This window comes from Cydia fagiglandana, chromosome 23, assembly GCF_963556715.1.
Source record: "Cydia fagiglandana chromosome 23, ilCydFagi1.1, whole genome shotgun sequence".
Classification (NCBI taxonomy): domain Eukaryota; kingdom Metazoa; phylum Arthropoda; class Insecta; order Lepidoptera; family Tortricidae; genus Cydia; species Cydia fagiglandana.
Window position 1 is genome coordinate 1,713,031 of NC_085954.1, and position 25,117 is coordinate 1,738,147.

The 25,117-nt window shown below is 37.4% G+C and overlaps 1 protein-coding gene across 1 annotated transcript in view; it reads left to right on the forward strand.

Annotated features, from left to right (window-relative positions):
- The window catches only part of LOC134675917 (ryanodine receptor), a 196,179-nt gene that overhangs the window by 152,571 nt on the left and 18,491 nt on the right, over positions 1 to 25,117 (forward strand). The window contains exons 90-102 of the mRNA XM_063534261.1: positions 372 to 551; positions 936 to 1,056; positions 1,942 to 2,052; positions 3,260 to 3,387; positions 4,308 to 4,438; positions 4,871 to 5,031; positions 5,672 to 5,873; positions 6,620 to 6,781; positions 7,797 to 7,953; positions 8,995 to 9,197; positions 9,614 to 9,817; positions 18,667 to 18,788; positions 24,440 to 24,539. Of these exons, the coding sequence (XP_063390331.1) occupies positions 372 to 551; positions 936 to 1,056; positions 1,942 to 2,052; positions 3,260 to 3,387; positions 4,308 to 4,438; positions 4,871 to 5,031; positions 5,672 to 5,873; positions 6,620 to 6,781; positions 7,797 to 7,953; positions 8,995 to 9,197; positions 9,614 to 9,817; positions 18,667 to 18,788; positions 24,440 to 24,539 (1,982 nt within the window). The remainder of the gene's footprint in view (positions 1 to 371; positions 552 to 935; positions 1,057 to 1,941; positions 2,053 to 3,259; positions 3,388 to 4,307; positions 4,439 to 4,870; positions 5,032 to 5,671; positions 5,874 to 6,619; positions 6,782 to 7,796; positions 7,954 to 8,994; positions 9,198 to 9,613; positions 9,818 to 18,666; positions 18,789 to 24,439; positions 24,540 to 25,117) is intronic.

The following is a 25,117-nucleotide window of genomic DNA, read 5'->3' on the forward strand; positions in this document are numbered from 1 at the left end:
ATAGTTCTTTATTTTTACTGTTAAATTAGGTACTTAATCACGTTTTGTCTGTTAAAACTACTATACGTATAATTATTATATGAAATAACTGAGATTTTCATTTTGACGTGCGTACGTCAAGTATAAGCTATGAAAAGGCATATCCCTACCATTATTTTCTGATAGTAATTTAAGATTTTATTTAATATTTGAAACTGTAAAATAATTATTAAATTTCAAGCTTACTACTATGGATGCTTTAATGGTATGTATTGAAATAATAGTTTACCTATTCTTCAAGCGCTATTAGTTACGGATATTTAATGTTATAAAATTCGACTTGCGTCACCTCCAAAAGTTTACGGCTCATTTTTCGACTTTAAATATTTCAGGAGCAAGAAATGGAAAAGCAGAAACTCCTCTTCCACCAATCCCGTCTCGCGGACCGTGGTGTGGCCGAGATGGTGCTACTACATATCTCGGCCTCCAAGGGCATCCCAAGCGACATGGTGATGAAGACCCTGCAACTGGGCATATCTATACTGCGCGGAGGCAATATTGACATACAAATGGTAATTATATGACTAAAATATTAGCTTCGAAAAAGATATCAAAGTAATAAGCGTCATTTTTCTGGCAAAAGTGGCCATAAAAATGACGATCGTCATTTGCTTGGCTACAAATGGCATGTAAATGATGGTCGTTATTTGTGTGGTCTCAAATAAAAGTATGTAAACAGTAAAGACGTTACAGATTCAAACGAAATTCCTTGTAAAGACGTTACAACTTGGCACTTTGTACGAGCTTATATTTGTAAAGAGAACAAGAAGTATTAAAACAAGAGTCATTTTCCTGTTCTCGAATTTAGGTAATCTATCATATTAACGATCGTCTTTTAGATGGCTTCAGTCCTTAATGGGTTGATGGTTATGAAAGGTATTCTTTATTTGTTTTAGGGTATGCTGAACCACCTGAAAGACAAGAAAGACGTCGGATTCTTCACATCTATCGCTGGTCTTATGAACTCTTGCTCCGTGCTGGATTTGGATGCTTTTGAGCGGAATACTAAGGCTGAAGGTACTGTATCATTATTGAATATTTTATCTACAGACAATAAAAAAAATAATGAATGAGAAATGACAAGATGGCACCGGTCGCTGTTGCAAAAGCTGCGTTCAGCTTATGATAGGGATCGTGGCCCACAAATGGTCTCGCCGGAAGATCAGCGCTGACTTTCAGGTCAGTATTATGCTGAGGCAAGCCCAGTTCATGGTAAACTTTAACGCTTACCAAATTTATGAATATTTGTAGCTTTTAGGGCCCCCCCACATCTGGCGTCTTTCGAGCGTCGGCGTCTACAATTCTATGGCCGACGTCGACGCAACGTCGACGCAGCGTCGACGCAACTGCGCAGTGACGTCATTTTCCATAGCGCTGGACCGACGCCGACAGACGCCGACGCTCGAAAGACGCCAGATGTGGGGGGGCCCTTAGTTATACTCTTGTATTTAATTTTAGTTTTAAGTTTACCTCGAATAAAATACCTGATAAAAAAAAAGATAGGTTGACTTTGATTGACACAATTAAGGGACGGTGTTTAGCAAAAATGAGTCATCCCACATCCATTTTGCAATAAAATGTCAACTTTAAGCATCAATTTTTTTTGAGTTGACATCTTATTGAAATATTAATGTGGGTTGACACATTATTGCGTATCAGCATCACTCTCCAACGGATGGACCGATTTTGATGCGGTTTTTTACGCGAAAGCCAGTCTTGCGGTGGTTCTTAGCTATGTTTGATAGAAATCGATCCAGCAGTTTGAAGAGTATCAGCTCTTTTCTACAATGATGAATGTTTTTTTGGTATATAGCGTTGGGGTTTTACATTTTTATAATTGAAGTCAGCTTTCGGGCAGATATTGCTATTTAGATAATGTTAATTAACATCATGTTTTCTCAGGTCTTGGTGTGGGTCTGGAAGGCGCGGCGGGCGAGAAGAATATGCATGACGCCGAATTCACATGTGCGCTGTTCCGGTTCATACAACTTACCTGTGAAGGACACAACTTGGGTAAGCTCATCATTCTGCCTTTCAGTCGCCCACTGCTGAGCATAGGCCTCTCTTCGTGTACGCCACTTATCCCGGTCCTGGGCTAGTCTCATCCAAAAGTGCCCCGCGATTTTCCGAATGTCATCCACCCAACGAGCCAATGGACGCCAGGCGCTTCTTTCATCCGAAAGCGGCCACCAATCCGTCGACATTTTGGTCCACCTGCCATCATTATACTATAATTATATATAAGCTCATTATATTATAACTGTGGACCTGGGTATGTCCTTAAACTACGTCCAAGGCCACCGGTGGACGGGCAGCAGCGTCCCTCAAATTCGGTGGACTCGACTGCGATCGCCAACTCGCCTGCCAAGCGTGGCGATTATGGCATTCACCCCCCATCAAGGGGGAGGCCTATGTTCAGCAGTGGACGTCTTATGGCTGAGATGATGATGATGATGATGATTATAACTGTTATCTTCTTCTTCCTCGCGTTATCCCGGCATTTTGCCACGGCTCACATAGGAGCCTGGGGTCCGCTTGACAACTAATCCCATGATTTGACGTAGGCACTAGTTTTTACGAAAGCGACTGCCATCTGACCTGGAAGGCTCGTACCAATGAGTTTTTCGGAACTTATGTACGAAATATCATTTGATATTTACCAGTCGCTTTTCGGTGAAGGAAAATATCGTGAGGAAGACAGACTAATCCCAATAAAGCCTAGTTTACCCTCTGGGTTGGAAGGTCAGATGGCAGTCGCTTTCATAAAAACTAGTGCCTACGCTAATTCTTGGGATTAGTTATCAAGCGGACCCCAGTCTCCCATGAGCCGTGGCAAAATGCCGGGACAACGAGAGAAATATGATAAGTAACTTGAACCTTGTAGAATTGTTGTGTGATAAGTAACTTGTGACATGAACAGCATGAAATCCTACTGACTGCGCCAAATAAAATAAAATATTGTATCGACAATCAAATGATAACTTTGTAATTGATTCCCAAAACAAAACAAAGGGTTATTTTTGTAGCGCATTAACTTTTGTTAGAAATAGCATAACAAATTATAACGTAATAGATGTCTGTCTACTAGGGTCAAGTGGAAGAAGCGAGGGGAGGCCTTTGCCCAGCAGTGGGACACTTAAACAGGCAAAAAAAAAAGCTGTCTTTCGGTTCGTCTGAGCCCTATAATATTTATGTAGCGTTGTAATATTGTATTGCACAGAATGGCAGAACTACCTGCGTACTCAAGCCGGTAACACGACTACGGTCAACGTAGTCATCTGCACCGTCGACTACCTGCTGCGACTACAGGAGTCTATCATGGACTTCTACTGGCATTATTCCAGCAAGGTACGCGATTGTACGGAATGCCAGAGCTTTATGTATACAGGTTGGTTCAACGTAGTCATTTGTAGTCAACTACCTGATGTGACTACAGGACATTATGGACTTCTACTGTCATTATTCCAGCAAGGTACGCGATTGTACAGAATGGCAGAGCTTTATGTACACAGGTTGGTTCAACGTAGTCATCGTAGTCAACTACCTGATGTGACTACAGGACATTATGGACTTCTACTGGCATTATTCCAGCAAGGTACGCGATTGTACATGATGGCAGAGCTTTATGTATACAGGTTGGTTCAACGAGTCATTCGTAGTCAACTACCTGATGTGACTACAGGACATTATGGACTTCTACTGGCAATATTCCAGCAAGGTACGTTTCTTAATAGAAAATGCGGAATCTTTATGTGAAAGTCTCGAGCGTCCATAGGCTACAAAGACTTCCTTCAGGCGGCCCGTATGCTTTTAAGACACCGATGTAGTATTAAAAAAATTGGGACTCTTGAACAGGTTTACTTTGCTAATGTTCACTCTATTATGTCATAAGGCAGTTATTTGGGGTAATTCTATAGCCAGAAATGTTTGGAAAGTGTAATAAGTTATACCTAATGATTAATGATCTTGTCATTTCGATGCGCCATTATTAGCCAGGTTCATTCTAGATAGTTTCTTTGACGAACTAATTTTGACCTTAGTAGTTGTCATATTTATCATCATCATCATCATCATCATTATGAACCTTTCAGTCTATTGTAGACTATATAAACAGCGTCAGGCAGGGCAACGTTTTTCATGGCTGTATAAGCCAATACGGGATAATTATATAATCAACATATTCCAAAGCATTTTAATATTGGTCTAAGACAATTATTAATAGATTTTCATAATTTGTTTTTAGTACTGATGATGATGATAATTTACAGGAGCTGATAGATCCAGCTGGCAAGGCGAACTTCTTCAAGGCTATCGGCGTCGCTTCACAAGTATTCAACACGCTCACTGAAGTCATTCAGGGCCCTTGTACCCAGAATCAGCAGGCATTGGCGCATTCCAGGTATTTAACCTTTACTATAACCAAAGAGAATTTGAAATAGAGAGTTACTGTCATGGTAAATTATGTCGCTACAGTACATTTACTGCCATCTTTCGACAGACGATTAAAACTGTTAGAACGCCATTTGACTTTGACCATTATTCTTTCACTGATATGTGTTAACTTGTTAAATATTAATATTAACGCCATCTACTCGATAGTAGGCTGAAGGTATATGACGCCATCGCTTGAAAAGATTGCACTATACCTTTGGCCTATAGTCGAGTAGATGGCGTGAATATTAATATTTAATACGTTAACACATACCAGTGAAAAATAATGATCAAGTTGTGTCAACCAATAATTGCTCGGAGCAATGCTGAGCCGAGCGGAGCCGAGTTTTACCAAAGGTTTCTACAACAAACACCTCAAATATCTGCTTTTGTTTCTCAGATTGTGGGACGCCGTAGGTGGTTTCCTGTTCCTGTTCTCCCACATGCAAGACAAACTGTCAAAGCACTCGTCCCAGGTGGATCTGCTGAAGGAACTCCTTAATCTTCAGAAAGACATGATCACTATGATGCTGTCTATGCTTGAGGGAAATGTCGTCAACGGTAAGTATCTAGCATAGACTAGGAATCCTATAGACGGAGTTTAGAGCAATTATTTCATGAAACCGATGCTGCCCAAAAATACAGGGTGCGGGGGACGAGGTGAGCGAGTCCCGTGCCGTGATTGGTTCGTTCAAAGATACGGACGTCACACAAAGACACTTTGACTCGAAAATGTACGCTCTTACCGCTAGGCCATCATCACATAAATTCCTCCATTATCCTTTAAATAATTTCCTCTTATTATTCCCTAATCCATACTATATATTTACTATATATATATATATATAATATTATGAAGGCGAAAGTGTGTCTGTCTGTTACCTCTTCACGCTTAAGCCGCTGAAAAGATTTAGTTGAAATTTGGTATAGAAATAGTTTGAGTCCCGGGGAAGGACATAGCATAGTTTTTTATGTCGGAAATTATCCCTGAAGAAAGTGCAAAGGTGGGGTGGAACTGAAAGAGATAATGAATTGCCTAATAATTGAAGTAAGAAATGCGCGAATTGCATGATTGCTATTAGCATTATCCAGGCGCTTTGCCTAGTTTAGCTGCTGTCACCAATTCCACGCAGAGAAAGTCGCGGGCAAAAGCTAGTTCTTTCATAAAGCGTATTGATGAATCACATTTTTCTTTTCCCAGGTACGATCGGAAAGCAGATGGTAGACACCCTCGTCGAGAGCGCCGGCAACGTGGAACTGATCCTGAAATATTTCGATATGTTCCTCAAACTGAAGGACTTGACTTCCAGCGCGAGTTTCCTGGAGATTGACGCCAATAACGATGGCTGGGTGCTGCCTAAGGACTTTAAGGAGAAGATGGAACAGCAGAAGAGTTATACCCCGTAAGGAATAATAAAATTAATAATTATCCTACATTATTAAGATCCATTTAATTCTTTATTTCATTAACAATACAGTATTGTGTTTGAATATTTTTTACATGCTAACTTACATTAGGTAGTCATACAGTACAGTATAAACGACCGGTCTGGCCTAGTGGGTAGTGACCCTGCCTGTGAAGCCGATGGTCCTGGGTTCGAATCCCAGTATGGGCATTTATTTGTGTGATGACACAGATATTTGCTCCTGAGTCATGGTTGTCTTCTATGTATTTAAGTATTTATATATTATATATCCTTCTTGAGCTTACTTTATTTATTACCATGGTGACAAACAAGTTCGGTTCAATGCTACATTTGGTGGCAAACAAGTTAGCGGCCCATATGGTGATAAGTGGTTACAAAAGGTTATGGACGCTTGCATCTCCAGGAAATGTACATTATTGACTCTTTAAAAACCTGTAGGTACTGTACATTTACCCCCCTAAGGCGCCCAGCCATACAATTGAAAAACCTATAATTTGCCACTGAAGTTTGAATCTATTAGTACTTACAGGGAATAGAGCTGATTTTTATTTCTTTGAAAATTTTGCGAAACAAAAGAAATGCAACTTTGTTCCAATTGAATATGGTTTCAATTTCATCGAACTGAAGAAATCCTATATGTGGGAACGTGGGCCTTAGGATGTTATTCAAATAGATATTACAGGACATTCTTACATAGATTCAATCAATTTCCATCTTTACAGCGAGGAAATAGAATTCCTTCTGGCTTGCTGCGAGACGAACCACGACGGCAAGATGGACTACATAGGCTTCTGCGACCGCTTCCACGAGCCGGCGAAGGAGATTGGCTTCAACTTGGCTATTCTGCTCACGAATCTGTCGGAACACATGCCTAATGAACCTAGGTAAGTCAATATCAAAAGATATATAATAATTACTAAATCTTTGATAAGCACTAAATCTTTGAAAAATGGCCGATGGGGTCAAAAAGTGCTCGAGTGGTGACCACGGACTAGCAAGCGCAGCGTAGGACGTCCACCCACAAGATGGACGGACGACCTTGTTAAGGCCGCCGGAAGACGCTGGATGCGGGTCGCTTCCAACCGATACGAATGGAGGTCCAAGGGGGAGGCCTATGTTCAGCAGTGGACGGTTTATGGCTGTGATGATGATGACTAAATCTTTACAGTACATCTGGTGCTCCATTACGACACCCTGTGCTATAATAAGAACATTACGTAACTACGTCGATGTAAAGGGCCATACGTACTGTATAACGTTGTACGATACACGTGCGAATAGGTAATTCGATACAGTGTGAATAGGTAAGTGAATATCAAGAGTCACAGTTTCAAAATAAATTTTAACAGCGTGATGAAGAATCTCCTTTGGTTAAAACAGCGCCATCTCTGGACTAATCGAGACACTAACATATCGCGATTATTTGTTGAACAATCTTAGATTGTTGTCTAACCTCTAACCGCCCAGAGACCTATAAAAAGGTCTCCTGTTCCATTCTAATTCGAATTTTGTGTTGACAAAATAAAATTTCATTTTGCTTGGCAAATTTTGACGTATGGGCTAGAGGCTGGCGTGTCTCACTCCGCGATTTCGTCGCTTTGCTACAGGTAGCTAAAAGTACATCCGTTCGACGCCAATTTTGGGGTTTGCTATAAGCCGCGCGTGGTGCTGTCGCCACCTAGCGGCCATATCTGTCCTGATCGTAACAGACGCGTTTTGTTAGAGTCTTCTCTAGTACTATTATTTATTCTGTGTCACAGTTTCAAAATAAATCTTTACAGCGTGATGAAGAATCTTCGTTTAAAACAGCGCCATCTCTGGACTAATCAAGACACCAACACGATTACGTGTTGAATAATCTTAGATTGTAGTCTAATACAGTATTATTTCGTTCCTCAGACTGGCCCGGTTCCTGGAAACTGCCGGCTCTGTGCTGAACTACTTCGAGCCATTCCTAGGCCGCATCGAGATAATGGGTGGATCCAAACGTATCGAGCGAGTTTACTTCGAGATTAAGGAGGAGAACATCGAGCAATGGGAGAAGCCGCAAATTAAGGTAAATTAACTATTAAGGGGTCATCCATTAATTACATCACACGTTTAGAGGGAGGAAGGGGGTCAAAAAAATGTGACATGTTGTGACAAGGGGGAGGGGGGAGTCATAAACTTTGTGACGTCACTTTAACTTCATCACTTTCATCAGTAACCGAAAATGTATTTAAATTATTTTATACGCTAATTATCATTTAAATAACAAGGTTTTGAAACGATAACCGTTTTTATTCGTTTAATTTTATTTCTTAATCAGTTTTGGGTTATAAAATTACTAATATTTCTTTTGTCAAAAATATTTTGATAAAATATTAAATAAATATATGCCGATTTCGTTGAAGAATTGTGACGTCACACCAGGGGGGAGGGGTTTGCCAAATGTGACCAAGTGTGACAAGGAGGGGGGGAGGGGTAAAAAAACCTAGAAATTCGTGTGACGTAATTAATGGATGACCCCTAAGGTGTAAATTAATCTTGTATTAATTTATTAAAGAAAATTAATTAAGCAGCAAGGCCAAATTTAAAACTAAACTATTTATGCGACAAAACGGCGTGGCTCCGTTGAATCGGCTGCTCTTGTGTCGGATTCGGCAGTTTGCCCCGGAACCTCCGAAACACGACACCTTTCTTCCAGAAGAGGGCGCACTCGATGGTCCCCTGCAGCGGTCGCGGCACGCGCACCACAAAAGAGTTGAAGTATTAAGCAGACGATTGCAAACAATGCAAGAAGTACAATTTTACGGTAGATGTCTCTAGAGGCGCCTCAGGCGCATATTGTGGAAATATACGCTGGCCTCGGGTGTAGTCTCGGTAGCTCCAGTGTCGCTAGTTCGGGTTCGCTAGACTGAATATTTCCACTTTTAATTTATTTCTAAGCTTGTTACTTACATGGATGAATCATTTTTTTTACAGGTTACGTTCCCCTGGGTCACTCTATAAGCCCTGGTTTTATGCCATTGACCTGGGTTTATGGAAAACCTAGTAGTATAAAATGCTTTATGTCCGTAAGTGCAATTATTATATTAACAATCTGTCTTTATTTCAGGAATCCAAACGCGCTTTCTTCTACAGCATAGTAACAGAGGGTGGCGACAAAGAAAAACTCGAAGCTTTCGTCAACTTCTGCGAGGACGCCATATTTGAAATGACGCATGCGTCTGGTCTAATGGCGGCCTCGGAGGAGCAGGGAGGGGGGCAGAAGAATAGGGAGGCTGCGTATATGTATCTGGGAGATGATGATGATGAGAAGTGAGTACTATTTAAAAGAAGTAACACAAATTTTCGCAATATTAATGTTTAGTGAATAGAATCAGGCGTTACTTTGCGGAAATCCATATTAATTAAAACCAACCAAATCCATAATCCATAATAATTTAATCCATATTAATTTGGTTTTAATATTAGTGTTTAGCGGGGACTGGGAGGGGTCAGGATGTCCGTGTCGGAGGTACAAAATAGTGGGACGAAAAGTTGGGTAGACTAGAAAAAAGGCGGTATTTTGGAGAAATTAGTGCACATCATTTGTGGACCGGTTGCTATCAGGATTACTCTATCAAAGAAACAAAATGAAAGGCAAAAGAGTAGGAAAGCTGTGTATTTCCAGTTTCTCTTTAGAAACTAGCAAATTATATATTTTTAGCAATTAAAATGATTTTTTTTTTCAGCAAAGGCAAAGACCCATTCCGCCGCGGTCTCCAATCCATAAAGGACGGTTTTGCCACCGCATTCTCTTCCCTATCTCCGGCGAACATAAAGTCTAAAATCGCAGATATGCAGCAGATGCCGCCGGCAGAACTGGCTGTTGGTTTCTTCAAGATGTTCTATTACCTGTTCTATTACATGGGCTATGCTTGCTTGGTGGTTATCAGGTAATAATTATACTTTATAGTATATATACTAACCCCCCTTATAAACGTCTACTAAAGTTTATTTATTTATTTATTTATTTATTTATTTATTTATTATTCGGAGAACCAACAGCTATCAATTGTACAATAGATATGTATATAGATAACAGAAAGCCAATTATAGGTTCCCGCCAATAGCAACAGGTTAACAAACAAATGGTGGTTAGCACTAAATTTTACAACGTGTTACCACTAATATTCTAAAATACGTATACTTATTATATTATTCTACAATACAAAGCAATACTCTTTATGGTACATACTGAACTAGGAAAACAAAACTTATTAATAATATACATCTATCGATACAGTAATATGCTATCGCATACGACTCGCTCACTTAAATAATTTGTCTGTCAGAATACGTCTTATAGTTGTGATGTTGCTATTAAAAACGTCAATATCACGCTCTTTCGATAGTTCATTTAGACTTTTACCAGCTCGTAATAGAAAGCTATTCTTTCTATAATTTCGCGATGAAAATGGTATTGAGAGGGGAGGGAAGTATCTTTTAGACCTAGATGGAATATTGAAGGAGAGCTTAGCGAGCAATTCAGGACAATCAATGTTACCATTTAAAATTTTAAGTATATAAGTAATATCTGCAATCTGTCGACGTTTATGTAATGGAACAAGATGATGTTTTTTACAGATACTGTCATAATTTGACGAATTATAAGGAGTTTTCAATTTAAAACAGAGATATTTTACAAACTTTTTCTGTATACGTTCAATTCTGTTAACATAAATATTATAACATGGGTTCCAAATTTGAGACGCATATTCAAGTTTGCTTCTTACATATGTACAATAAAGAACTTTAATGGTTTTAATTTGGGTAAAATGTAAGGAGCTACGCATTATAAATCCCAATACCTTAGTAGCACTAGTTACTATATTATCTATATGTGCGTCAAATAATAGCTTTGAATCATGGGTGACTCCCAGGTCCTTCATATATGACACAGTTTTGAGCACATGATTATTAAGCTTATATGTAGTTGGAATTGCATTTTGTTGTCTCGTGAAGGTTAATGTAAAACATTTAGATACATTGAGGTCTAATTTATTGGTCTGACAATATGCAACGAGACGCGTAAGGTCATCTTGTAAAAGAGCAGAATCATCTAATGAATTTACTTTGGTAAAAATTTTCATGTCGTCAGCAAAACAAAGCAATTTAGAAAAATGGAAACAATCACTGATGTCATTTACAAATATATTAAAAAGCAAAGGCCCCAGCAACGATCCTTGCGGAACGCCACTGGGAACAGTTACCCAGCCAGACATATAGTTGTTAATGACGACAGCTTGCGACCTGTTATTAATATAAGACGTGAACCAGCGCAACAGATCACCGTGAATACCCATATTATTTAACTTAGTGATTAGCAATTTATGGTCAATTCTATCGAACGCTTTACTATAGTCTGTATATACTACATCTACTTGACTACCTTCAGACATGACTTTAGTTACATAATCATTAAGGAGTATTAAATTTGAAACGGTAGACTTACATCGCAGGAAACCATGCTGGAAAGGACTAAAATAATTTTTAATTGCCGCATAAACTTGAGTATGAACTAGTTTTTCAAGTACTTTAGCAAGTATACAAAGTTTTGAGATTGGCCTATAATTTGTTACTTCTGTTTTTGGGCCTTTCTTATGAACGGGTGTAATGTAGGCCGATTTCCATATCGAAGGGACGTTACATTCAACAAATGAGCGCTTAAATAGTAGAGATATAGGAATCACAATAGTATTCGCGCAATTAATCAAAAATAGGGCCGGCATATCATCGGGTCCAGCTGATTTTGACGGATCCAATTTTAACAATAACTTTACAACAGCATCAGAGTTAACTTCTATATTAGTTATATGCAAGATAGAACTAGCCACAGAGTCGACCGGCACCACTTGGTCAGTACTAGGCGCAGAAAATGTTGTGTAGAAATAGTTTGAGAAAGCCTCACATATATCTGCGGCTGTATTGACCAATCTTTCATCATACTTTAGACAACTCGGTACACCATGTGTCTTAGAACGCGATTTAATATAGGACCAAAACTGCTTCGGGTCTTTAACAATATTATTTTCAAGGCGTCGAACATATGTTGCAAAACATGACTGTTCAAGTTTTTTGACTCTGTCCCTTTGAATATTAAAAGAGTTTAGATCAGATATATTACCATATATACGAAATTTTCTTAGATATTTAGATTTCTCTTTGATAGCTTTTTTAAGCGCAGGCGAATACCACTTAGGAAAACTATCAGTATGACATATTTTGCTAGGAATATATTTTAAACGCAGTTTTTTAAATGTGGAATAAAAAAAGCTAACCGACTCTTCTAATGAGCGTCGCGAGAATTCATCCTCCCAATTAATCAAGGTCAACTCATTGTTAATGGAAATATAGTCACCTTTATTATAAAAATATTTTATGCGAGAAGCGGGCTTTAAACTACTTATTTTTGCAAATTGAATCGAAACTAATATAGCTTTATGATACGGATCTATCGGTACTAAAGGGTCCAAACACTCACTAACATGTACTACATCATTTGATAAAACAAGGTCTAATAACTTACCATAATGGTTACGGACATCGTTGTATTGACTTAGGTTTAGCGTGTATAACTCATCAATGAAACTGCACTCATCGTTAGTTTTATAGTTCGAGGGCATCAAAGTAGAATGCTGACGAGTCCATATAATATTGCTCATATTAAAATCGCCCATTATTAAGTATTTGTCATCACACCCACGTAATACAGCTTCACCTAGGCTATTAAGGAAATTCGATAATTGCTGTGAGAAAGTATTACCATTACTTTGTTTACACAAATATAAAACACATAGGTGCAGTTTAATTGATGTGTTATGGTGGCCCTTAATAGTCAATGTCACCCATAGATCCTCCGCTGATGAATGGTAGGTAGGTTGAGGAATGACTGCCAACTCCCTTCGAGTAGCTATAATAACGCCTCCTCCTCGATTTTGACCAGTTAAAAGGGGATCACGGTCTCGCCGCCAAACGACATATCGATCATCGAATAACTCCGTGTCCAATACTCCATCTAGTAGCCACGTCTCTGTTAATAAAATTATGTCATAAGATGCAATGCTTAAGTTACGATAAAATAAAGAAGTTTTGGAACGGAGTCCCCTCACATTTTGGTAATAAATTGTAGGATAATTACCTCCCCCGTTATTATTTAAAGCCATTTGCATTTACAATATGCATAATAACATAATATCAACAAATTAATCGAGCCTGGTAAACAGTGACTAAAATAAAATAAGCGCATACGGTAAAAGAGCTTCATTTGGGACTGTAAATAAATGCAACACAAAGTAGAAATCGTAAGAAGACATAAATGATTTATAGTAAGTGCGAAAGAGCGAGTGATTAAGCATAACTTAAAAGGTCTATGCTGGACAAAGACAAATATAATTAAGTGAGCATGCCCTGAGCGACGATTCTGGAATGCGAATAGCGATAAGCCGTGCACCCGATAACAATAAGCAGCTGGTCCGGCCGGGCCGGGCCAATCAGTGATGCTCAAACGTTGGCATACATGGCCAAAATAGTTGATAGCACAAATTGACATAACTGTAGCGGACTGGAATAGAGACAAAAAGTAAGCTAAGATACAAATTAAAGTAATTTGTTTAAATCACTTTCATTATTAATGACATGAACTTTCGAGTTGTCATCCTTGCGTACGTGAATCTTCGCAAATTTCACCCACACATATTTATAGTTTTTAGATTTCAATTGGGTTTTCGTTTTCGTTAGCAGCATTTTGTAATCAGGTGTTAGATGATCATTCACAAAGATCTTATTATGACAATCCTTGAATCCGAGTTCTTCCGCTGATATAGTCTTCCTTTGTCTCGCTGATGCAATGAAGTTCTCTTTGACATAACGATTAACGAAACTAACTATGATAGATTTTTCTTTAGAATTGTGAACGGGAATCCGGGATATGTAATTAATATTGGTGGTTTGTATCGGGTACCCAACTGTCTCGCCAATGCGCTCGATGATAGTGAAAAGGTTCTCATTATTCTTGATTGGGACACCTTTAACTTCTAAATTGTTTAGACGGTACCATTGGTCACGATTTGTGATTTCCCCCTTAAGCTGATCTATCTGTTGGGTAAGTGAGTTAATTTTGACATTATTTGCTTCGAGATCAGGTATTTTCTTCTCAACTTCGTCTAATCGCGAATTGCATTCAGTCAAATTAGCACTATTTGACTCGCATGAATTTTTGACCTCAGTCAGCTCCAATTTTATGTCTTTTACGTCATGCACTAGACCTGGGAGACACGCGAGGTGAGCCTCCATTTGTTTCAGCTTCGCCATAATCGAATCAAGGTCAGTTGCCTTTGAAGTTGTAGGTGTAGTCTTTTTGCATTTTAGGCACTTCCACGCCGCTTTTCGACTAGCGCTGAGTTTTCTGTATTCTTGCTCCGTTTGGTTAGCACAGCAATATCCTATATTGTTTTCGCAAGATCCACAGCGAATAGCGTCAGTAACATCGTCACCACACAAAGCACACTCCATGATAGAAATATTTGGATACAAAATGAAACTTTGAGAAACACTGGCTACTAAGACAAGTTGCGTAGGCTAATAGGTGGACACGTGCGACGTAGGCGAGCGAGCGCACCAGACTGAGTTGACAAGAAGAGTTGTTGAGTTATGTACGAAATATCATTTGATATTTACCAGTCGCTTTTCGGTGAAGGAAAACATCGTGAGGAAACCTGCATACATCTGCGAAGAAATTCAAAGGTGTATGTGAAGTCCCCAATCCGCATTGGGCTAGCGTGGGGACTATAGCCCAAGCCCTCTCGCGCTCGAGAGGAGGCCTGTGCCCAGCAGTGGGATGATGATGAAAGTTGACAAGCCGATAATAATAGCTTGTCCCTTTCCATCATACCAATACATCGGAAAGGGACAAACGATTATTATCGGCTTGTCAACTTTAGTAGACGTTTATGAATAAGGGGGTTATACTTTATATCGAAGAGAATTTAGAATAGAGAGTTACCGTCATGGTAAATTATGTAGCTACAGTACATTTGCTGCCATCTTTCGACAGAAGATTAAAACTGTTAGAACGCCATTTGACTTTGATCATTATTCTTTCACTGATATGTGTTAAATTTGTTAAATATCAACTGTGAATACAAAATTTACAATACGCCTCTATTCTTAATTTCTTATTGTCAAATTCATCCTATCTACAACGACACATAGATTGATATTTCTAAGTATATTATCATTTTAGTACCTAACCTAGGGTAATTCGCCAGTAACTAACCTTAAACTAAAAATGAATTTTATTCACCTATAAACAGAATTCATTTTAGTATAAGGTAGCTAGTTATTGAAGGCTCGCCAGTTATTGAAACCTTATACTAAAACGGGTTTCTAGCTGTTTTAGAGGTGAATAGAATTAATTTTTAGTTTAGGGTGTTAGGGTGGAATTACCCTATATCAGTGGTGGGCAAAGTACGGCCCGCGGGCCATCTCCGGCCCGCGAATGGATTTTATCCGGCCCGCCGCCGGTCCTATGAAATAATTAGTATATGGCATTGGCCCACGATTATCAATTTATACACATATCAAAATAAATATTGGCTACAATTCTGGCCCTCCACTTAAATTTTCTAAAGTTTCTGGCCCCCCATGAAGAAAGTTTTCCCACCAAACCAAACAAGGATTGATATGTGTTTTCGGGGTCCCTTTGTGTCCCATCAAGTTTTAAGTCATAATGTATTGTTTGTCGTATTATCGTTAGTCATAAAACTGAAACCGTTAACTTTTCAGGATTTTCGTAAGGTTATTCTATAGATAGGTTAGGTTTGTTTTATGGCAATCCTGAAAAGTTATGCGTTTCGGAGAAAAACCAATTATGACTAACGAAAATTCGGACAAACAATACATTATGACTTATGACTATTTGAGAAACAATAGAGACCCGTATTTTTGATATATATTTATCGACTTTCATATTTTCACGCTCCGTTTTGATGCACAGTCATTGGTAAATGCATTGTTACGTGTTTAGATGTACATGTACATATTTGTGATGTCCATATTATAGTTATACTCCGTTTTTTTTAGCATTAAAAAAAAGGTAAACAATCATGACGTGTCTTTTAATTGAAAAACACGTTTTAAAAATAAGTCACAGCAAAAATGTTACAATTATGGATTTAATACGATCATTTATATGTATTATTCTGCTTTCATAAGTAATAGTTACTGATGTTTAAAAAGCGTTTTTCAATTAAAAGACATGTCAAGATTGCTTACCTTCTTTCAAATGCTAAAAAAACGAACTATAGTTTTTAAACTCTTACTTAAAGCACCTTAATGCTTTGTTCTTTAACCTCGTGCCGCCCACAATACAAAATTATAGCCAAGGAAATTAGAATCTTGTTGTATTTTCAATTGGGTTCATTTTCATTTGTTCGTAAATTTTACGAGACAAATGAAATGCTACCTACTTTCTTTTTAATTAAGGTTGACATTCCATCGAAACTGAGTGTACATCCTAATGTACATTGGGCGGCACGAGGTTAACTTTCTTTTGAAGATCAAGTACTAGTTAATATTTTTTATTCAGTTCAGTTTAGTTTGGTGGAGTTAGAAGCATGTTTAAGAGCCAACAGGAGTGGTCATTCCTCCATACAAACGTGCTCCTCGTTTTCCTCCGTGGTTTTTGAAGCTAGAGCAATGATTTTTTCAACACAGATTAATATTGTCAATATCTGTGTCGGACTGTTTTGCTTTTTTTGATATTTTGTTTTTTAAGGCGCTAGAGCCCTTCAAAAATGGCCAAAATGGCCTAATTGACTATGCCGCAATGAGAGGCGTGGCATTCAAAACTGATATCAATTAGCCAAAAAAGCAAAACGGTCCGACACAGATAATTTCATAATCATTTAGATTTCCAAATTTGGTTACGATTGGTTAAGTTTTGGAGGAGGAAACAGAGGAGTACGAAACCTCGATTTTTAGGATTTTTACGCAGGATTTTCGCCTTGTCCTTATCGCACTACTTTTAGGTGCCGCTTCCGTTAGCGAGACGGGTATATTTACCTAAAATATTTAAAACTCAGCTCCTGTTTCGTCTTAAAGTAAGGGCGACCCACACTAGCGTCCCCTGAGCGCCGGCGTCTAGTCAACTCTAAGGCTGCTGCTCGACGCAGCGTTGGTGCAATTGCGCAGCGACGCCATTTGCCATAGCGCTGATTAGACGCAGACGCTGAAAAGACGCTAGTGTGGCCCTAAGGGGACATATTTGGTGCTATTTTAGTAAATTATTGACTTAGTAGATGACATACAATGATTTAGGCTTTGAACGTTGATTTTTTGTAACAAAATAGCTGTTGTTTGGTTTTTTTTCTGTTTTGTAAGAACACATTTAGAAAAAATATTTGTCGAAAACATTAATTCAACAATAGTATCTAAGGTATCAATTTAATAATATGCATTAAGTGTAGCTTTTTTTCTTATGTTTAATTCATCACGATATTCACGATACCTTAGTTTAATACCTATCACTTTTATTTTAAGTTTATCTCTACTTTAACCTCCTAAGGCCCAGCCATACAAATAGAAAATGCAAAATTAGCCACAGAAATTTGAACCTGCAATGTAGGAAATAGAGTTGATTTTGCGTTGTTCAAAAACTGAACGAAACAAAGCAAAAGCAACTCTGTTCCAATCGAATATGATTTAAATTTCATTGAACTGAATAAGTACTGTAGGTAGAACCTTGGGCCTTAGGAAGTTAATATCACTTTTAAGTTAACCTATGCACTTTGATACTCAGAACCCCTAGAGTAAATTTCATTCGATGGCGTGACGAGCGTTCGCGTTTGCGTTATGTCTAGTTTTGTATGGGATTTTGAACATAACGCACAGTGGGACGTTTTGGAAACTCAAAATCCCATACAAAATGACACTAAAGGCCGAGCCACACCGGCTTGCGTGTGCGTGACGTGCGCGTGCGCTAAAATGTTGGAGCCGCACACGCACACGTCACGCAAGCGGTGTGCCGTCTCTCATAAGGGTCTGTATACTACAACGCCGCACGCGCACGTGCACGTCACGCACACGCAGCCGGTGTGCACAGGCCTTACACGCAAACGCGTACGTCACGTCACGCTATCGAATGAAATTCACATTAGGGGTACAGGATTTTGACTCTTACATATATGTTTGTTTATTAGATTAATTTTCATTTAATTAATATAAGCAACTGTAGCTGTCAATGACAATAAATGTAGCTCTGATCAATGTAGAGTTAAACCACGATAAGTCTGCAATGATTTTGATAGCACACGCTATGCAAGTGTTATTTTAAACGTCAAACTTATGACGTATAAAGTATAAATAACACTTGTACTGAGTGTGCTAACGCCTCGGCTAGTCTGTGGCCATGAGTAATAAGCCCATTCATAATTAAAAAAAAGTGCTATCAAAATCGTTGCGGAATTATCTTGGTCTGACTGTACAAGTATCATCTGGTCAGATATATATATACTATTCTTGTGTTCATATAGGGTGTAACAAAAATAGTGGTGCTTCTTTTTTGGTATTGGTCATATAGTTTTCTGATTATAAAAAAAGTTGGAAAATAATTTTTGACGCGAAAATTTTGAATTTCTGCGTCAAAAAGACTGTTCACCATTGATTGTTACCTTTACGCACTACATCACAATATTACCTTTTACCAAAACACAACTACAATTTTCTTATCCGTTTTTACCCGCAGGTACATATTCGGCGTACTCCTCGGCCTGATGCGAGGTCCTCAGACGGAGGAGGTTCCTCAGGAGCCGACGGAAGAGGAGAAAATTGGTCAGTTGAGGCACAGGTTACTCGCGCAGAGTCAAAGTAAGGGGAGCACAGTACGTACGGGTGGCTTTAGCTTGCGTTCGGTCACTGGGGAGGTTGGGGTAAAATGGGTACAGTGGAAAAAACAGGATCTGAAAAATTTAGTTTTGTGAAAGTTTTGGTTGATCGAAAAAAAAAACATTATCAAAGGGAAATGAACAGCGTGATATTATATTTTTTAAAACCTATGCCATGACGTTACTAAGATGTGCTAAAAGTTCCAAATGAAAAAAAGACAAATTCCATTTGACTGACGTTATTATACTTAAGTAATGTTATAGGTAAACATGTAGATTCACATTTCAGCATCAAAAATTAAACCTTTAGGTAAAATCGAAATACATATCAGGAAAATTTTCAAATTATAATTTTCCACATTTCGAATTCCATTTAGTCCATTTTCTAAATTCAACTAATAACTTAAATATAAGAAACATACATATTTGAAACTAAAATGTCTTCAGCATTTTACTGTCAAAAGCACCTTTTTTATTTCTTAGAATTTGTGGGAATATAAGATATGTATAAATTATACAGTGATCGAACGTCTTCCAACAACGTACTAAATTGCCAAACGCAGATATAACCGTTTAACAAAATTGGCATTTCTTCTAAATTCTTAATAATATAATAATTCGGCCTAATATTAATAACAAATAATAAGTATGTTTACATTTTCGTAACAAAATAAATCTGCTTTTGAGCGTTAACAGGTGATTTTCGTATGTATTTTTGATGTTGTACAAACATGTTGTTGTTTATTTATTTTCTATGTTGGTATAAGCTAATTGGAATTTTAATTATTACTTACATTATTTCTTGGATTGAGCTTAACTCGTTGGCAAATGAAACTGAACATATTGGCAAAATTTTATCTCTCTTCTTTCTAATTTTTTGCATGAAATATAAAATTAATAATATTTTTTCAACAGTAAGATGCCTTAATTCTCCAATTCATATAAGCAAATTTTTAATTTAATATGTAATATTTGAAAAAAAAAACGGGTCACAGACAGGGTAACTATTGAACAAAAGACTGGAATTTAATTTCATTCTAGTATATAATTACCCTCGGAGTAATTAACAATGGAGCCGCCATTAACAGGCGTTCCCCTCTGTCGAAAATAGGCGGCCAATGGTCAACCACATGTCAACCATACTGCCGCCCTAAGCTAAAAGGCAGTTTTTCGACATTTTGCCAAAATGGACTTTTTGTGATATTCGTAATGTAGAGATCGAGACGCATCGACCACTTTGGCCCGTTTTCCGATAAGTGGCTTAGTTTTCGAGAAAAATATCGTAAAAAGACCGTATTTGCATTAATTTTCGTTCGTTCCTAGTCTAAAAAGCGACTATTTGACAAAGCCAGGCTAAAACAACGTATATGCAGCTATACGTTTTTTTACGTTCTGGTTTGCGTAAAATCTTATCCACCATATCTAGCCTAAAATAACGTATAAGCCAAAAACTAGGCTAAAAATACGTAAAAGACGCTATACGCACTTTAAGATTAGGATCTTTAGAAAAATTTTAGATCTGATACTAGTCTAAAAAATCGTATAATATTTTTTTTGTTTAAATGTTTCATACGCCATTTTAGCCTAGTATCACTTAACTTTTTTACGTCACCATAATAGTCTTTAGAAACGTATAACTATTATACGTTCTTCTTATTTTGTATGGACGTCGTATTAAACGCAAACAAACTTTTAAAATGGTTGAAAGTGCGTCTACCTAGTCTATAACGTAGTATATGCTCCAACCTTCGTCATGCTCCCCGCGCGCCGAAAGACACCTTTACGCTAAGTAAAAGCCGTCAGCCGCAAGCGCAGGCTTGTGGCTGCCGGAATGAGAGCGGAGGTGGCTTTTTGCGCGCGAAATATTGACCGAACGCCAAGGTTAAAAAAATACTTTATTATTGCATTACCATCATATGTTATCAATAATATGTAGTGTTTACAATTAGTACCTTCGAGTATTATCATTTTTATCAAGGTATTTACTTTAAAAATGCCTCGCAAATACTTCCGCTCGATAGCAAATACGTCTTTCTAGCGTAGTTTGTGATGGTAAAATTGTTCATACGTACTTTTCTACAGCAAACGTTGTTTAAGTTTTATTTATTCATTGGACGGTTTGACTGCTTTTATTTAAATAAAATCAAATTGATATTACAGCTAATCGTATCGGGTTTAATTCCTTATAAGCCAAGTAGGTATTTGACATTATGAAGAGTTTAAATCTTATTGAAAAATGTTTTAAAGGATAATTTAATGAGAATTCTTACGGGCAGTATAACTTTTTCCGCCTAAGTATTTAGATAACCAGGACAAAGGACCATGGGCATCTTTGTATGGAACCTGGGTCCATCCGAAAACTAACTGAGAATTAAAGATAATATTATATACACATTTATATATATATTTAATATTTTACTTAAATGAAATACTTAAGTAGGTTTTATCTAGTTCATATCGCACCAATAGATTTCGATAAGAAATATCGTAAATTAATTACTGCAAATTATATTACGTTTTATTTATCATAGTATTTATATATTACAGTACTATCTATTACGTTTTATAAAAAAACAATATGTATCTTAAAATAGGTTGGTATGTTTGTGTATTAGATAATAGTTGTATGTTAAAATAGTCAAAGCTATGAGTTTGTAATCTAATAGAAAGTAATTTTATTGTGAATCTAATTTTTAATTACAACCGCTAAAAGGCGTTTTAGAATTAAATAAATGACAGAGTATGTGCAGGATTAATACACTCGTATTAATTTTATTGCTAATGTAGACTACATAATTCGCTAACGTATTACCGTGCGATGAAATTCCATGCCTATTGATAACAAACTAAAATAAATATTAGAGATGCCACGAATTCGGTAAAACATTATGTATTTTTTGAGTTACGTGTATGCAAAAACTGGTCACCTACAAAGATAAATGTTTGCTAAGATTTAAGTCAGCAGCAAGCTGGGTTCTCCATACAACTGTAGTTACGCTCTCATTTTAAAACGATTAGCTAGATTGCTCTAAAACTTTGTACTCAGTAAAGGATAAGGTATATCTATGCCTGTAATTAATGTGTAGCTTCAGATACCATAGAAAAAAATACAGCGAAAATAAGTTTTTCATACAAAACTTATTTTTCCTCTATTTCATTAGTTTTGTTGGAATATAAACTGATTAGGTACTGCCATAGATACTTATACTGCATGTCATTGTATGTGCAATTTAGTACAATCCAACACGTTGTTTTAAAATGAGTACGAATCTCCGTTTTTATGGGAAGTAAAAATTCGACTGAGCTTACTGCGGACTCTGTTAAGTTTCGTTGCTCATGCTCATTAGAAGTATATGTAATGTCATTAGTAGAGTCGAGTAAATCTAGTCTATTATACAAATAAAATCAGAAAGGCCGTACACTAAAAAATTGTTACATATTATGGGGCTATTCCCACTAGTTAGGTATCTACCGCCAAGTTGATACCAGTGGTAACTACTGGGAATTTATATCCCACTTTTCTTCCCAGTAGCTACCACCAACTCAGTTTTGTGGTAACTACTGGGAACTTCTTTTTCCAGGAGTTACCACTGGTAAAAGGTGGGATTTTTTCCTAGTAGTTACCACCAACATTTTTTTACAGTACAGTGTAAATGTTTGTTTATTATATCAACACAAAACACTATACTACCAGGCTATTATTAAAAAAACAAGATCCAGCGATTACTTTTTGGATTATAATCTTAATTACCATACAAAATTAACACATAGATCGGGTTTTTCCCACTAATTACCATCAAGTTGTTACCAGTGGTAACTAATGAGATTTGTTTCCCAGTAGTTACCACTGGTTAAAGGTTGGATTTTATTCCTAGTAGTTACCACTAACATTTTGTTACAGTTCAATAGTAATAAAAACAGTATAAGTATAGAGGCTTAGTACTATAAATATAGAGGCTTTATTGAACCCTAACAAGATTGTAGTGGTAACTACTCCCATTAGTTACCACTGGTAACAACTTGATCGTAACTAGTGGGAATAACCCAATTTATATGTTAATTTTGTATGGTAATTGAGATTATAATCCAAAAAGTAATTGCTGGATCTCGTTTTTTTAATAATAGCCTACTAGTATGGCGTTTTTATATATAGCCTACTAGTAAAGCAGTGGTGGCCGAGTGGATATGACGTCGGACTTTCAATCCGGAGGTCGCGGGTTCAAATCCTGGCTCGTACCAATGAGTTTTTCGGAACTTATGTACGAAATATCATTTGATATTTACCACTAGCTTTTCGGTGAAGGAAAACATCGTGAGGAAACCTGCATACATCTGCGAAAGAAATTCAAAGGTGTATGTGAAGTCCCCAATCCGCATTGGGCTAGCGTGGGGACTATAGCCCAAGCCCTCTCGCGCATGGGAGGAGGCCTGTGCTCAGCAGTGGGACGTATATAGGCTGAAATGATGATGATGATGGCGTTTTTTGTTCGTATATAAATAAACATTTAAACTACGTGACTGTTTTTTATTTCCATTTCTTCCATAAATACTAATCTATAAAACCGTATATTCGGTGTTTTTGTTGGTATACGTTTTTTTACACTAGCACGCTAGTCGAAAATCTGGTCAAATTCATAATTTTTCCTAGTATACTAACCAAAAAGGCCGAATAGCTGCTATAGGGTCTTTTAACTTAGGATCTCAAGTGCGAATTATTCATTGGTACTAAGCAAAAAGGCAGCATGTGACATATACGGCTTTTTTATCTAGTTTCTACTTCGGAACTAAGTTAGAACGCCGCATAACGCATGTTTACCGCCTTCTTTACTAGTACGACCTACTCATTTTTAAGCTTAATACTAATTTAAAGTGTTTTTTATAAAATAAAAAAAAACTGAGCTGTTTAGAAACATACTATAAATATCTAAAATAAGTACATATATATACCTACCACATACAAAAAGAAAAAATGGAAATAGTTTTACCGTTTCGTAGAAATTCAAGAAAGATGTTTGGGTTGGTTTATTGCGATTATCTCGAAACTAGCTTTTGTCGAAAAACTGCCTTTTAGACTAGGACGGCAGCATATGTATGAACTGACGTTTATCTGACATGACGTGCCTATACATTTGATGTGCCCCTCCCCCGCAAAAAACGGCAGAATATTTTGTACCGAAAATTTTAGACATGGCGTCTCCGTTGTTAATTACTCCGAGATAATTACCACTTATTTTGAAAGATTACGCCCAAAGATATTTAATTTCCCCACAATTACAAACGTTTTTGGAAGAGTTACTTAATAATGTTACTAAGTCTTTGGAGTTTTCATCTAAAAGATGACTAAATTTTGGAAACTACTTATAATAAATTTTACTTGAAAGAAGTCCTTTATGGAGAAGACCTTTAAAAAAGAGTCGTGTTTACAGTCTTTTTGAGTTTTGGACTCGGGGTTTTCTTTAGTTTTGTGCTCAAAAAACCAACAAGCTCTCGAGTCGAAAGACTTAGGCGTAAATTCTCTCAAGTCTCAAGTTTTTCCAACACCCATGAGTAAGACAAGTCTACCAACTCATAAGTACCTACATTTAGTCCTGTACTCAATCACAGACATGTTGTTAATATCATCTGCTGTATCAGGTCCATCAAGGTTGCTACCAGCGTTACCGGCGGCGGATGACACGGGTCAAATGCAGGTCTCTGCCTTCGGTCTGGATATTTCTAAAGAAGACAATGGCCAGTGAGTATCTGTCTATACTTTAACCTATTTTAAAATCCTGGGCTCGATTCTACTCGCTAAACTGAGCTACTTTTATTATGGCACCAATCCCGAAATCCCGAAAAAAAAATCACTTTTTCATAGACTGATCAGATGTCGACGTTTTCTATGGAAAAGCCAAAAAACTTTCCCCGATTTTGGGGTTGGTCCCATAGTAAAAGTAACTCAGTTTAGCGAGTAAAATCGAGCCCTGGATTTAAAGCGCCATGGTCAGAGACAGACTGTATATTACAAATGTTGGAAATAGGATAACTTTTATTATAAGTTGATTTCAATTAAAAAAGTATGAGTAAAAGCCTCGCTTGCACCTAAAATGATAAGAAAAAAAGAAAAAGAGGATAATGTTGTAAGATACGTTGTAAGAAAAGGGTTAAAGTAGGGAAATTTATTAATTATTGAAGCCGTTTATATTTGAATTTTCGTAAACTCATAATTCGCCCGGTTTTATGTATTCCCTTGAAATCATATTGCGTTTGTTTCTGGCAATTTCCGTTATTATTTTGCCGTTGCAAATATGCGACGCTGCAACTCAAAAATGC